General features: G+C 38.7%; 1 protein-coding gene across 1 annotated transcript; it reads right to left on the bottom strand.

The window, feature by feature from the left end:
• Positions 1 to 3833: 3833 nt before the first annotated feature.
• LOC130483404 (uncharacterized) lies at positions 3834 to 14601 on the bottom strand. Its single transcript, XM_056856165.1, has 5 exons — positions 14569 to 14601; positions 13084 to 13290; positions 11971 to 12213; positions 8274 to 8366; positions 3834 to 4469 (listed from the first exon to the last, which is right to left on the bottom strand). Exons 1-5 carry the CDS (start codon positions 14599 to 14601, stop codon positions 4317 to 4319), a joined length of 729 nt encoding a protein of 242 aa, XP_056712143.1. The 3' UTR covers positions 3834 to 4316.
• Between the last annotated feature and the right edge of the window lie 951 nt (positions 14602 to 15552).

The raw sequence follows: 15552 nt of genomic DNA, 5'->3' as shown, positions 1-15552 counted from the left end.
ATTTTTCTTACTCTTCTAAACTAACTGAGGTGAGAAATGCTAGAGATCGAATTTGGGGCCACAAACCTACAAAACATGTGCTCTACCATTAAACTGCGGTTTCTTACAACTACAAGAGAAACTGAAGTACTTCTCTTGGGAGTATTTCACATAATCAGCTAGCATGGTGAAGGGAAGCTCAATCTGAATGTGCTCAGAGACATTATCTCTATATCACACTGTTCAGAGCGGAAGTCTAGCGAAAAATGTTCCCAAGGCAGTCTGGGTGACCAATTAAGTCCAGTGTCAAATTCACTCCTGCATATAATTTTTTGCCAGTGGAAATGAAACGTGTTCAGTTTCCTCAGTTTTGCCCCCTGTTATCAACAGAGTCCTTACCTTTCCGTTGGCATAGAATCTTAGGGCAAGAGGGAAGTTAATCTTGTGATGAATCACAGGCCACATTCCTACAGCTGCAACTGTTGCTGTCACTCTTTAGACAATACTGCTTGCTCTGTAAATACTATAGAGAAGGGTGAGATAACAAGGAATGCAGAATGAGAAAACATCACGTACAGCATAAGACTCTCTTGTTACGACCACCCCTGAAGAACAGAGGCACAGGAACTTGGAGTGCTACATGGCTCCAGTCTGTTTTTCAAAGAGGAAGCACTTGATCATGGATTCATGCCAAACCTTCTCGCTTGGACATGGGATTTGGAAGGTTCTGAATACAAAATGGAAATGTGTTTGTTACCACCTGCTGGCTCAAAGGCAGAAAAATAAGGTCTGAGTATGCTTCAGTGCAGGGTGCCTTCCCAAGATTGAGGGCAGGTTGACTAGAATCTGCGTTCCTGGGATGGTCTCAGTGTTTCGCAGGCATAATTGTCAAGGACAAAGTAGAAATGCCCTCCAATATTTAAAGGAACAGATTAGTGTTCACCTTCTTTCTTGGATGTTCACAGGTATACATGGTGGTGTGAACAGGGCAGCATGAAAGCAAGAACTACAACAAGATCTCAGCTAACTCATGATCCAGTGTTTTCAACAAGATGAAGCGTGCATCACCTTGAAATTCTTAATATTTTGCACTGGCTCCATTAGGTATTCATACTTCAAAAATAAAGGTAAACTTAATAGCTTGTTCCTAAATCAATAAATCAAGTGGGAACCTATACAAATGGACAGGGACTAGAACCATCTCTCCTGATCTTTTCCATACAGAACATCAAAAATTAGCTGAAACCATTTGAGGGAATGGATTGGGTTCAGAAGCCAAGAACTGGCACTCAGCAAATATTTTCCCCAACACTGAAACATATGTACCACACTCAGCTCTGACAATTTTTTTACCACTCTCTGAACACTATTGTTGTTGGAGAGGGAGCATCCCTGTATGGGCCAATATCTTCTATGTTTTCTAATTCCCTAGTATGCTATCTTCAAGGTCCACCCAAGATCCTACATTTGGAAGCAGACAGATTCTTACGTTTATATGAAATTACTTAGCACATAGTATCTTATGGTTATGCATCCTCAAATGACCTTAACTAAAAGTTTGTGAAATTGCAACTTAATGTGTGTGTATGAAGTGTAAGAGTTTATAAAGTTTGTAGAATTTTTTACTGCTCTGACTTTTTCTGCTAATGCTTTGCATTCAGAATGAAATTACAAAATGATAGCATTAATACATTATCCAGCAATTGTGTGGTCTTTGAATTAATGAAAATTAGCTGGGTACCCAAAATTGGGTGGAAAAGATAAAATAATAATAGCAAGCCTTCATCAGTGGTCAAATTAAACCCATATAATGCATACACAAGTATTTACAAATATCTCAACATATACAGACAACCATATACCAGCCCAGGCTAGTGTGAAGGGTGTTAAATAAATTTCAAATGGTAAAGCCCTCCAGTTGGAGTGCCTGCAAGTTGTTCTTACACTGTATTGGTCTCCCATACAGAATGAGTATGCAAGTATCAACCTGGGTTTAATTTGACCACTGATGAAGGCCTACTGGCCAAAATGTGTCTGTCATGTGCTATAGGTCTATCAACCCTCTAAGATGCCATTGTGCCATGTTTTACCATTTTTATGTTTTTAATCCTTATATAGCGCCTTAAAATAAAATATATTTCTCTATTATTATTTTATCTTTTCCACCCAACCTTGGGTACCCAGCTTTTGATTTTTTAAGGTTGGGTTCTCCCCCCTCTTCCCCGCACCCTGTTTTTTGATTAATGAAAATTAGCCCAGTACTCACTTATTTAATTACTTAACATTAGAAGCAGTCATATAATATAGATAGATAGATAGATAGATAGATAGATAGATAGATAGATAGATAGATAGATAGATAGATAGATAGATAGATAGATAGATAGATAGATACAGAGAGAGAGAGAGAGAGAGAGAGAGAGAGAGAGAGACAGAGAGAGAGAGAGAGAGAGACAGAGACTATACTGTTCTAAAACTAAGTGGTCATTGGGCATAAAAATTGCTAGCATGCCCCATAGATCTGTGTTCTGGAGCATCATCTTTCAGCCACCCGAAGTAGAAGAATATTTCCATAACAGCTGGCACTGGCACTACTTATGTCAGGAAAGGGTCTACCATAAACATGAAGCTGTTCCATTGCAGTGGGATGTTTTCATACGTCTCCCTGAAAGTAGCCTATGTACATATGTTGTCCTTACAACCTGTTCCATTTGGAACCTTTCTGTAACAATATGCGATGGTCAAGGAACATCTCTTTTGCTTGCTTAGCCAGATTCAGGAAGTTAAGGGTGTGTTATTAACAGCCTGGTTTTACATGGAGAATTGTGCCTTAATCTTCAACATATTTATTTAAAATATTTATAGGATGGTCTTTCTCCCAAGCAAATGGAACTCAAAGTTGGTATGGAATGGAGAAAATTTCATCTTTACAACAGATCAAGGCAAAATCAATCACTGTTCTAGGAAATAATCCATTCATCAAACCCAGCAGTAGTGCCATCTTATGCAGAATTGCACGCTTCAAAATTCATCAACTTCAATGGACTTGGAAGGGGGTAACTCTTCCAAGGATTGTACTGTTAAGCTCCCGCAGGCAGATGAAGACTTCTTATAATGGAATGGAATGTATAAATAGCAGCCAACATAATTCTGAAACAGGTTAAGCACTCATATAAAGCATGATATAAATACTAAGTATGGTAATCTTAGGGCATTCTTTCAACTTTCAACAAATGGAAGTAGGTGTAGGCTTTTTAAGCTCAAGATTTTTAAATCTCTTTTCTCCAAGCTACCTGAAAAGCACACTAAAGTCAATCCACCCACAAGGGAATGGGTGATTAAAACAGTTGGATTGAGTAGAGGATCTAAGAGATTCTGTGATTGATAGGAGTTTGCTGCACTCAGGTGCCTCTGCATCACGCCCTTAGTATTCCTTGGAGGTCTCCCATCCAAATACTTGCAAGGCTGAGAGTGTGTGACTGGCCCAAACTCATCCAGCAAGTTTCCATGGCAGATTGAGGATTCGAACCTGGGTTTTCCAGATCCCAGTCCAAAACGTAAACCACAAGACAACACTGGCTCTCTTGCCACCCTTAAATACTATCTTGATCTCTCATATTTCTAAATTAGCATATTGTTAAAAATACGAGTTGGTCTACCTACTCCAAAAGGAAACCGGCCCTACAAAACCTGCCCTGAGTTTATATAGCAACTCAATAAAGGAGTTGCAAGAATGTCCTGAAATTCCACTATGAAAAAAATTGCAATCAGGCTATTAAAACATGGAAGTAACTGGCTCTATTACATTTTTGGAATGGGTTCTGATTTATTTGCCTCCAAAGAAACACCAATAATTGATTTAACTGAAAAATAATATTTTATTCAGATAGAAACTGACCATAAAAGGTAACATTCAAATCAAAGATAAGCATTTAGTTCAGGTATATTAGTTGTCTGATACAGAAAATAGGGATATGACACCCTGCCAACGTTTAAATTGTACTTTTCTTTCCCCCTTCTGATAAAAATAAGGTGTTCTCTGCATGACAACAATGATCTTATTAAAATGTACTTAAGAAGTGATTTTTAAAAAAATCTCTTCATCGGTACCTTTGGCAAAAGTAATTGTTTGCAGATGGCTGTTCTTCAGCTTTGGAAATCACAGCCCAAGTAAAGTTTGAGGGAAACTGGAACACTGATAGATTTTTCTTGTCTGTCAAAATTCAACTCCATTTTATTAGTTTAAACTTCTAATAAGGCAGTGCAGATAATGTACCACATTCATAACAGCAAGAATTACCATGAAGCCTTTGTTTCCCCCTAAAGAGAATACTTTATTAAGGAGGGTTAAAAGCATGGTTTAAACAGTCTGAATAGAAATGGCTTTCAATGTTGTCTGTTTCTTCAGGCTCAGAGTCATCAGGGTCTTGTGCTAATTGGTCAGCATCTTCATCGGAAGTGGAAGGGCGTGTCAGGATGATTCGAGGTATCTGAGGCACCACAAAAGAGGACAGAGAAAAAACGTCAATTGCAATAGATGAATGAGAAAGTAGCTCAGAAACAAATTTGCTCCCAAAAGCTCTTCTCATGTCAAATACTCCCCAGATATGCTTCAGTCACTCAAATATTCTCTGAATACTGGAAATCTGTATCAACCAAGCTAATATTATATTTCAGTATTTTATATTTGACATGACACACTCTGTGGCTCCATGTTTGGTTCCTCTACCAAACATACCCTATCTACTTCTGCTTCCAGCAATTTCCTTTCCTTCTTTTTTTGCCATCTAATGTCAATGGAATGCTCAATACTGTAATTGACAAATCAATAGCCAAGAACCTACCGCTCCAACTATTACTTTTCCTTCTTGCTGGAAGTCATCTCTCCTCTTAGTGTTAGTAGGCATGCATGAGTTAAGAGCTCACACTTTCTAAGGACTTCTGGCTAGCACATTTTTATCCCAGCCTTCCTCCAAGGAACTTCTTGCTCTGTACATAGTTTCCACCTTCCCTACCTTATCCTCACATCAACCTTGTGAGGCAGTTTAGGCTGAGAGAGTGACTTGGCCTAAGGTCACCGCAAGCGCTTCATGATGAATGGAGATTTTAATCTGGGTCTCCCAAATTCTATTCCAAGATACTGGCTTTTGACTGTACTGGCAGTTTGCCATAATTAACATCATTTACACAGATATTTTGACTTACAATTTTTGCACTGGAAAAGTCTAAGAGCCATTATAATTTTGTGAATCAGGCTGGTTATAAAAGGGAGAAAATTACTGTATTCTGAAGTAACAAATTACAGAGTAGGCTAAAAAGATAGAAAGATTTAGTAATCCTGGTTTAAAGTAAAAAAGGCTAATGAATAGCCGGATCGGACTCAACTGTAGTGTTTCACATTGGTCCCTAATGGGGCGATTCAAGAGAAAGGAAGGTGTCTCTTGGAAGCCACTGGTATTTGGTAGTAAATATCAAAGTCGATTGATCTGTCTTGGTACGTTTCAATGCTTACCAGTAAATGACGGAAGAATCAAATTGCTTTTAGTCAGAAGAGCCTAGTTTTCAATTTTTTAGGATTCCCAGTACTTGTCAAAATGATTGTTACTTAGCCTTCACCAGCTCCAAGAGTTGGGGGTCTTCCATTGGAAGAGGTCCTCCCAAACAACAGAGATGGAGGGAGTTACCTGATCATAACCTTTGTTGAGATTTTTCTAATGTTTAATAAAGGTTTGCTAAAATGTAAACTACTAGTAAATTTTTTTATATATATATATAAATTTTATTGGGTTTTATGATAGAAATTTTCCATTGCATTAAACAACATCTATAACAATATCAGATTTCAATTCTAACCTAAAGTTGTTATAATTCCATATCATATAATAAAAAAGAGAAAAGAAAAAAGAAAAAAAGAAATGGAAAATTTTTTGACTTCCCCATCACCTCTATCTGCCTCTTAATAAAAAGTTCATCCCGTCATAGGTAATCTAATCTTGATAAAATATCAATACCATATATAAAAAACCATAATCTGTTAGTAAATATAATTATGCTTATTCAATATAAAAAAAATCAAAAATAATCCTCTGGATCAGATTAGAAAATATTCTTCCATTCTTCCCAATTTTAACTCATATTCACAATAATGCATCCACGCCCCCCATTCCCCCAAAAACCGAACGTCATTTTCTTCATTTAGAATAGCTGTGAGTTTTGCCATTTCTGCCACTTCAAACATTTTAACAATCCAGTCTTTTTTCTCTGGAGTTTCTAGCCCTTTCCATTTCGCTGCATAAAGCAGTCTCGCAGCTGTTGTGGCATATATCAAAAAGGTTCTTTGTGTTGCTAAGTCGTCTGGAATCATACTCAATAACATCATTTCTGGTGTTTTGGATATATTCTTTTGTAGTATTAATCTCAGTTCGTTATAAATCATGTCCCAGAAGTCTTTGGCTTTGTCACAGGTCCACCACATGTGATAAAAGGAACCAATTTCTTTGTTACATTTCCAACAAGTAGGGGACATCGTTTTATAAATCTTTGCAATTTTCTTGGGTGTTAGATACCATCTATACATCATTTTGTAGATGTTTTCTCGCACTGACTGTGCTTTTATTCCTTTTAAATCTTTAGACCATAATCTTTCCCATTTATTTAAAACAATATCATGTCCCACATTTTGAGCCCAATCGATCATAGTTGGTTTAATCGTGTCCTGCTCACAGTATATTGTTAAAAGGAGATTATACATTTTAGAAATCAGCTTTGTATTATCGTCTAGTAGAATCCTTTGAAAAGGAGATTTTTCTTTAGAGAAACCTTTTTTTGCATCTTGTACAAAAACTGATTTGATTTGGTAATATTGAAGCCATTGTAAATCATCCTTAAGCAGTTGAAAGTCTTTTAGTGAGCATTTCTTTCCTTCCCAATTAATTAGATCTTGATAAGTAATAAATTTGTCTGGTCTAAGTGGGCGCAAAGTTAGCATTTCTTGGGGTGATATCCACATCGGTGTTTCTGGTTCCAAAATGTGTTTATATCTCATCCAAATACGAAGTAGAGAGGACCTGATTATATGATTACGGAATGTTGCTTGTAATTTAATTTTATCATACCACAAATAACCATGCCATCCACTTAAGTTATTATAACCTTCCAAGTCTAGCAAACGTACATTTGACAAATTCATCCAGTCTTTTAGCCATACTAAAGCTACCGCTTCAGCATAGAGTTGAAAGTTAGGCAGTGCTAAACCTCCTCTAGTTTTTAGATCCACCAAGTATTTATAAGCAGTCCTTGGTTTTTTTCCTTGCCAGATGAAGTTTGAAATATCTTTCCTCCAAGTTTCAAAATATTTTGTTTGTGATATTATCGGTAAATTTTGGAATAAGAAGAGCATCCTCGGTAAGACATTCATTTGGATCATTGAGATACGTCCCATTAATGACAATTTTTTGTTTGACCATATAATCATATCAGTTTTAATCTTACCCCATAACTTGAGGTAATTGTTGGTTAACAAATCTTTATTCTTTGCAGTGATCCAAATTCCCAGGTATTTAACTTTGTTAGCTTTCTCCCAGCCAGTATATGATATAAATTCCTGTTGTTGTATTTCCGATAAATTTTTAAATATTATCTTTGTTTTTTCTTGATTCACTTTAAAGCCTGATACTTTTCCAAAATCATCCAAAGTCTCCTGAAGTATATTCATTGACTGTGTTGGGTTTTCCAAAATTAGCAGTAGGTCATCCGCGAATGCTCTCAACTTAAATTCATGTTTTTTAATTCTTAGCCCGCGGATGTCCTCCATACTTCTTAGTTTCACACATAGCGGTTCCAACACCAACAAAAATAAAAGTGGAGATAAGGGACATCCCTGTCTAGTCCCTTTCGTGATTTGGCAGTTATCTGACATTGATTCATTAACCAAAATTTTAGCTTGTTGGGAGGTATAAATAGCCGATATAAACTACTAGTAAATTTCAACAGCTATAGCAATATTGCATTCTAATTTATTCCAATTTACTAAAATGAAGCAAAATTATGTTGTTGCTTTTTTGTTTCCCAACTGTTGGCTAGCACCATTTATTCCCCCAGAATCTAAAATGATGGTAATTCAGGGTAATACTGACATCTGCTGGGTTTTTAAAACATCAGCACAAAAATCTGACCATTTAAAAGCCAACTGCCGGGAGAGACACAGAGAAAGAGACAGAGAGATTTAACTGTATTTTCAAAATTCAAAACATTTGTTTTTAATGCTTCACCATTTTCTCCCCATAATTACATACCATTATAACATGGTTTGCTGTCTGGAAAGACCCACTTTTAGATGATGGTAGAGAAACAGAATCAGGTGTGCTGGGTTCTGAAGTAAGGGTATCCTTAAAAAATAATAAGACAGTGAAGTTAACTTTTCAAGCATTGTTGAACAAGCAGATGTGCACTCATATATTTCCCTATGTGAGCAGAAATACAGTTGGAAGATGGCAAGTTGGATCTAGCCAGCTTTTTTCACTCAATCTCACCACTTCCCTCATCTCTCATAGCTTTTGTACGTGCAGGTCCCATGATCTGGGCATTGCCATTTTTTGATGGTCACCAACAGAAAAGCTGGTTGGATCAAACCCAGCATTTTGACTGAAAAGCTGCCAGATGGAAAAGGGTTCAGGGTCCTCTTTCTCCTCTCCTCATCTTAGTCCTGTAAATCTGGAAGGAAGAGACACAAGCAGCTTCACATTGTCTAGTTTGGGCCTTAGCAACAGTGAGCCTTAATCCATTCCTTCTTTCAACAGTGCCCTTTACGTGCTGAGGCGAGCCACAAGAGCTGCTGTTGAACCTAAAGACTTTTTAAAAACTCAGATGTATAGAAAGGGAAAAGGCAATAAGGCTAGTACTTTTGTGAGTTAAGACAGTAGTAGTAACACTCTCCATATGCCTCTTGAAAGGCACCTCACCATTTTCCTTATATGGAGATGAGCCTTTTCCCCCAGCAAAGCTAATACCAAGACTTCCCATTTGGCTGCACACAATAAAGGTTATCTGGCAAAGAATTATAGTTGATATTGAATGGCCAGTTCAAAGAAAATGCAGAACTTTATTTACAACTCTAGACAAGAAACTACCAATGAAAACCACGTAGAAGGCAGTGGGAGTGCAGAGCTCTTTAGTTCAAAATGAATTGAGTACCCCACAGTGCCTGTGCTGTAGGAATTATGTCCCTTTATAGTCTTGACCACTGTGTGAAACAGTGTGTGAAACAGACTAAGTGGACTGCTGGTCTGATCCAGCAGGGCTCATGTGTTCTTTTCCTGAGACCACATACAACCAGAAGGAACATTTGTAAGACTCATAGGCAGTTCAATTACATTTTAAAAAAACAACAATTTATTTTTAATAAGAAATGTGAAAAACAAAAGGAAAGTAAGTTTTGAAAAACCTAACATTTTAAAGAGGGGGGAAAAGAACCCTATGTTCATGGAACAAAGTTGAAAAATAGTTATCTGGTTTTGTTATGTTATTTCAAGTGCTGTTCATGTGAGGATATTATAGAGAGAGTCTTTATCTTTCAGAACAACCATATGTATTTGCTTAAACAAAATTAAAAGGGGAAGAAAAACAAGGAATGGAAGCATAGGAGACTTCATGGCCAATTTATATAGTAGATTAAATGTGATGTTCAATAAAATTTCAAAAGAGTTTATTCAGGTTATTCTAATTCAAGCTAGTAAGCTTTAGATCAACAAAATATGCTTTGGTTGCAGAAAAGCAAAGGAGATAATATGGACTTCATTTATTCTTCATCTGCAGCAATCTACCATTATCCATATTTAAATTCCTTGAAGCACAGGCCCTGGGAAATTAAATTAAAAAGTACCCTGAAATTAAACAAAAATCACTGGAGTAGTGCATACCACACACAGAGACAGTATGTTTTTATTCTAGCAACATGTTTCTGTATAATTCTACTGATATAGGGAAACTGGAACAGGAAGTGTCATTGGGAAAGACAAAGGGGAGGCATGTGTGACTTTCTCAGAAGCACTAATATTTCCAGCCAATTTAGTGGTTCCACATACCGTGGACCTATTGTTCCAAATAATTAAGTGGGCCAACATATAAATATGCAAGTCAATGACATCAGCCCCTGTTGTTAAAGCCCAAGGTTGACTGCTTGACTGATGTTAATAACATTGGTATAATTATGGGGAAAGCCCATGACTCGGTGGTAGATCCCATACTTTGCATGCACAGTGTCCCAGATTCAATCCTTGGCATCTCCAGTTAAATATCTCATGGGGCAGTGTTTTGCAATGGCTTTTCAGTCTAAAAACGTGGAGGGCAGTAGTCACTGCTGAGCTAGATGGACCAATGGCCTGACTTTGAGTAAGGAATCTTTCAGATGTTCATTATCAATTTCATCAGGTTGCCACAACACATGTTCTTCATATACAAACTGTGTCCCCCCTTCCAAGTCGGTTAATCTTTGAATATTTCCAAGTGTACTGCTTCAGATCTTAAAGAATCTTCCCTCAACATTAAAATCTCTTGCCCCTCCTTCCCCCATGCGCCTCTGGCATAAATGCAATCTAAACATTAACTCCTCATGAAATAGAATACCATTTCATAATGAAATAAAGCAGGATTTAATTTTCTAATACATTACATTGCCAAGCCAAGATACATTTAATTGTTTTAGTTTTATGCTTAAGGCAACGATTTCTTGCATGGTTTTCTACAACAACCATTAATGGTTTACAGTATGTCTGTTTCATATACTCAACAAATGGAGCCAATTATGTTATAGCTTTACAAGTTGCACTTTCTGTGAAAAATAATCCATGCATAGTATGTTTTTCCTGAGCTCATTCTCACTCAGACAAGCTGATGTGACTTGTTTACTATGACCACAATGTGCCACCAATATGTTCCATCTAGGCCTGTCATCCTGAAATATTGAGGCCATCCTCTTCCAAAATAAGCTCTCTCACATTATGGGTAAATTAAAAAAACTGAAAGAACCACCCTGGCATAGTGGGTGGATGGAGTTCTGGTCTGGGAAACTCTGGCTCAAATGCTCCCCCCCCTCCCATGTGAAATCAAGGTCCTAGATAAGTATTATAGTTGAAGATGGCATTAAAAGTTCCCTAGAGATTGCATGATCACCATAAGGACACTAGTTCTTGCAGTATGCTTGGAGACAAGAAGAAATGTTCTTTCTGATTCATCAGGGCCTATTCATTCATTACATAGTCTAATCCTTTTACAGGAGACTTGGTCTGTAGCTCCCTTAGAGTTAGAGGGATATAAAGCTTACTGCGTACCAGCTTTTAAATCAAACCCGAGGGGCTGTTGCCAAGCTGGTTTAGCCTTTCTTATTTCCTCACTCCTAAATTTGCATATAATGCCCCTGCCAGAGTATAATGCTAATATCCATTACAAAGTCTACATGACAGACACATAGACTGTCAGATGTGCACCCTGGGTCCATGCTGGGAACTCAGTTTCTAAGTGCAAAGGGAGAGAAGGTTTAACTTTCCCCCCTGCACAAGTTTCCTGACTTGAAATGGCTACGGAGAGGCACGAATGCCCCACTGGGGAAACTTACATGTAGGCATCAGTACAAGTTCAGTTTCCCTAATGGAACAAGTAGCAGCTTGCTAGGGGCCATTTCAGCTTGGGCAAAAAGGCAAGGGAAGTCTTAAGCACCCTTTCCCTGAGTGCCCATGCTGAGCTGAATCAGGCCCATGCATACCTTGGAACTAAGTTCCCAGTATGATCCTTGCAGTAGGCCCATTGCAAGCATCCCTAAGTGTTTACACTATTTGTCTTCAGCTTTCTAATTACATATCTATGTATGTGTGTTGACTTTGGCGTCTGTTAGTGGGCTTCCTTTGGAGGGAAAGTCTTGGTCAGAGGCATCACTTAGCAGCTTGCAGTTCTAAAGTGCTGAATTAAGATGAAGGAGCATCACTACTGACGATTTACCTTCAAGGGTGGCTCACTGGCACCTGCAGTTCTTGGGATTTGCTCTTTGGTTTCCTTTGAAAACCTTCTGTTGCCTTCTTTTGGGGCTGCAGCTGGAACTGAGTGCTTATTACTGAGCACTGGAAAAGGTTTCACCTTCGTTGCTGCCTTCTGTCTCTCTTGAAAAGCAACTCTCGCATTTCTTTGATCTCGGATGGGATCGCAAGTATCAAAGAGACTCCCAGAGAATTTGGATATAGGCTCCTGTTTTTGGTTTTTAAGAGAAAGAACCATTGTTAAAAGACAATGTTAATATCCCTGAAATGGAGACAAGGCACTTCAAATAAAATGAAAATGGCTCCGGTTGTGTTGAAGTAAGCCAGAAACATGGGTGCGAGGTTGCACCAAAAAAGCAGTTGGGTCACATCCAAAAAGGAATGCAGGCCCATTACAAGCATTCATGCGAAACTGAGTTCCCCCTTGGGGAAGAGGGAAACATACTGCTTTCTATATATGCTTTAAAAATACCCTGTTATTCTTAGGAGCAGACATTAGGGGTGACAGCAGCAAACAAAATGGACTGTGGACCAGAATGCAAAAAAGAAAACAATTAGACAGCCACAGGACCATTCCCATAATGCTAGTCTACATGAGCACACTCCTGAAGGTTTCCAATTGAGCTGGAAGCAATATATACTGCTCCTCTGTTACATTTATATCTTACCTTTCTTCCATGAACTTAACCCAAAGTACACTGCATTTTTAGGGCAACCTCCTATTCAGGCACTGACAAACCCAGTTCTAACAAGGAAACTACATCATATGCTCTAGACCAGTAGGAAACTACATCATATGCTCTAGACCCCAGCATTTTGGGTGTGGTGACCTACAGGTCCTTGGTATGGTGACCCACTTTAAAAGTCAGAGCATGCACAATCAATAAAGCACGGGATCCATTTTCTCAGGCTTCACAACCCACTTTTGGGTTGGGACCCACAGGTTGGGACATGCTGTCCTAGATCCTACTCTGTAATCTGTTTGTAACAAATTGTACCAGACATGCATACAATGGGCTTTCTTGAGCCAGAATATAAATATAGAAGGGTACAGAGTCTACAGAACTGGATTCCTTACATCCTCATCAGGATCCTCCAGCTCCTCAGCTTCTTGCTCAGGACTGATTCTTCCGTCTTTCCATTTTTCATTGGTTGAACTGAATTTGTATAGACTATCGCCATGAGTACTCTCCTTGCCCTTCAGAGATGCCCAGCGAGTGCCCTGGGAACTCCAATTATGACTGCCATGCAACTTAGGAGACTTGGGAAGCCACTTGATAGATCCCTGTAAGGAAGGTTAAAGCACAAGAACTTAACAGGTTTAATTGGAACCTGCAAAGGTGAAATGCCAAGAAGCTGAACATCAGCTGGAGGGATCAACTTCCACTCAGTTCCACTCAGTTTCCAATGGTCCAGCCAACCATAGGTGCATTAAACCACCATTGTGTGAATGAGTCAAGCAGTCAACAGGAGTCTCGAGTGACTGGATGGCAAAAATGTTGGCCAGGTGCAGCACCATTCAACAACAGAAGAATCACAGGAGAAAGAAGATTGATGCATTTTGATCAGTAACTACTGGTAACATAAGCTTTCCAGGAAACAAATGCTACTCACCAGCCCACCTCCTGGCCATTTTCCCCCTGCCTTCCCTCTCAAAAGCTTCATACATGTCAAATGCATTCTGGATGCCACTTTGTGGTTTCAACTTCACAAGTCACATTGAGAGACACAGTTGCCGCAGTGTACATTAAATCCCATAGTCTACACCTTCCCAACTATGGACTTGTAAAACTCTTCCAAGCTCTGAGAAGAGGCACCGGTTTTCTTGACTTTGTAGATATTGTCTTATTTGTACAAAAGCTTAATTTGCCAGATGAGACTTAGCAACACAGTTCAGCACTGTTAAAAGCCCATTCACTTCAGAAATCTGGATCAAAAGAGGGGTTTTCTCCAACAAGTTTATCTGGACCTGTAAACCTCTGTACTAGGCTGGGCAATACTCTGAAACATTAACATGCTAAAGGAAGAAAAATCTGGTGCAGTGTCTTTCATGATACTTTTATCCTATAAAGCTCTAAAGAGCTACTACGTGTAGTGGGTCAGGGTGTCTGCAGGACAGTAGAGGCCTGACCAAATCCTTCTTTCTCAGGCTAGACTGCATCATAGGGTTGTTGAGAGGAGGAGGAGAGGAACCTCTCAGCTGCTTGGAGGAAAATCAGATGAAAATGTAACGCTGTGGGTCCTACCATTGTCTGTTAAGATCACCCTCTTAATACTTTTAGTGCACCATGTTCAGCCAGCCAGAGTATCCAATGGTTGCTCACAATTACAGAACTCCATTTACTTAAGTATTCAAAGCTTATTCTCAGGGCATTGGTAATAATTTTACTGTTCTTCTATTTCTCACTAAATTGAGAATTCTAGCAAATTCCACTGGATTTTAAAAAATGTTATTCAATTAAAATGTCAAATATGTGTTTTTCATTTTCTAATCCCATGGCATTTTCAAAGGGATGGGTTACATAATCGATGAATTCTAGTCATCTGGTAACTACTGCGTTACTCGAGTTTTCGTTTCTATAAATAAGGCAGACATGATCTTGAAATCAGGAAGCTAATGATAGAAAGAAATGAGAAACGTGTCAAAACCATTAGATTTTTCCACTTATTGTCAGCAAAACATTGTGTCAAATCTATCTTCAGCATCTTCACTTTCTGGCATGATACTGATGAAGCTTACACTATGTCTGCAATAGTGCCATCTAGTGGTTATTGTTACATATTGTTTTAGCAGTTGTTTAAATACAATATAGATTATTTCCCCTAGCTTGTTGCTTGAATCCTTGAGGTAACCACATCTACTGGATACCTGAAGCCAGGGGAAAGTGGCATGTTGCTCTGCTCCTATCAGTCGAATTATGGAATGGTAGACTGTTGGCCTTGCCTCCTCAGGACAATGAAGGCCACAGTAGCTAAAACCTCCCTAACTAACAGTGTAATGATTTGCTTAAGTCACATAAAATATATTTTAAAAAGAAAAAGAAGAGTTGGTTTTTATACCGCACTTTTCTCTACCTTTAAGGAGTCTCAAAGCTGCTTACCATCACCTTCCCCTCCCCTCCTCACAACAGACACCTTGTGACATAAGTGGGGCTGAGAACTGTGACTGGCCCAGGGTCACCCAGCAGGCTTCATGTGGAGGAATGGGTGAATCAAACCCAGTTCTCCAGATTAGAGTCTGCCACTCTTAACCACTACACCACGCTCTTAACCACTATACCTCGCTGGCTCTACCATTGCTGGACTACCATGTTCTTGTGGTTAAAAGGTTAATATACATGGACTTTGATTTCTGAATACGAAACAGCCTTGATAGGCTTCAAGCTGCCAGAAAAGAAATCCATTACCTAGTGTTAACCCAAGGGATTTTCTGAGACGTCTCCCCAACATGCACCATTATGGGAAGAGATATCAGTAGGGTTATCAACCTTTAGGTGAGGCCAGGAGTTCTCACAAAATTGCAACTCATCTCCAATGTACAGAGATC

The sequence above is a fragment of the Euleptes europaea genome, chromosome 10, assembly GCF_029931775.1.
Source record: "Euleptes europaea isolate rEulEur1 chromosome 10, rEulEur1.hap1, whole genome shotgun sequence".
NCBI lineage: Eukaryota > Metazoa > Chordata > Lepidosauria > Squamata > Sphaerodactylidae > Euleptes > Euleptes europaea.
The sequence above is the reverse complement of the archived record's forward strand: the minus strand, read 5'-3'. Positions and strand labels throughout refer to the sequence as shown.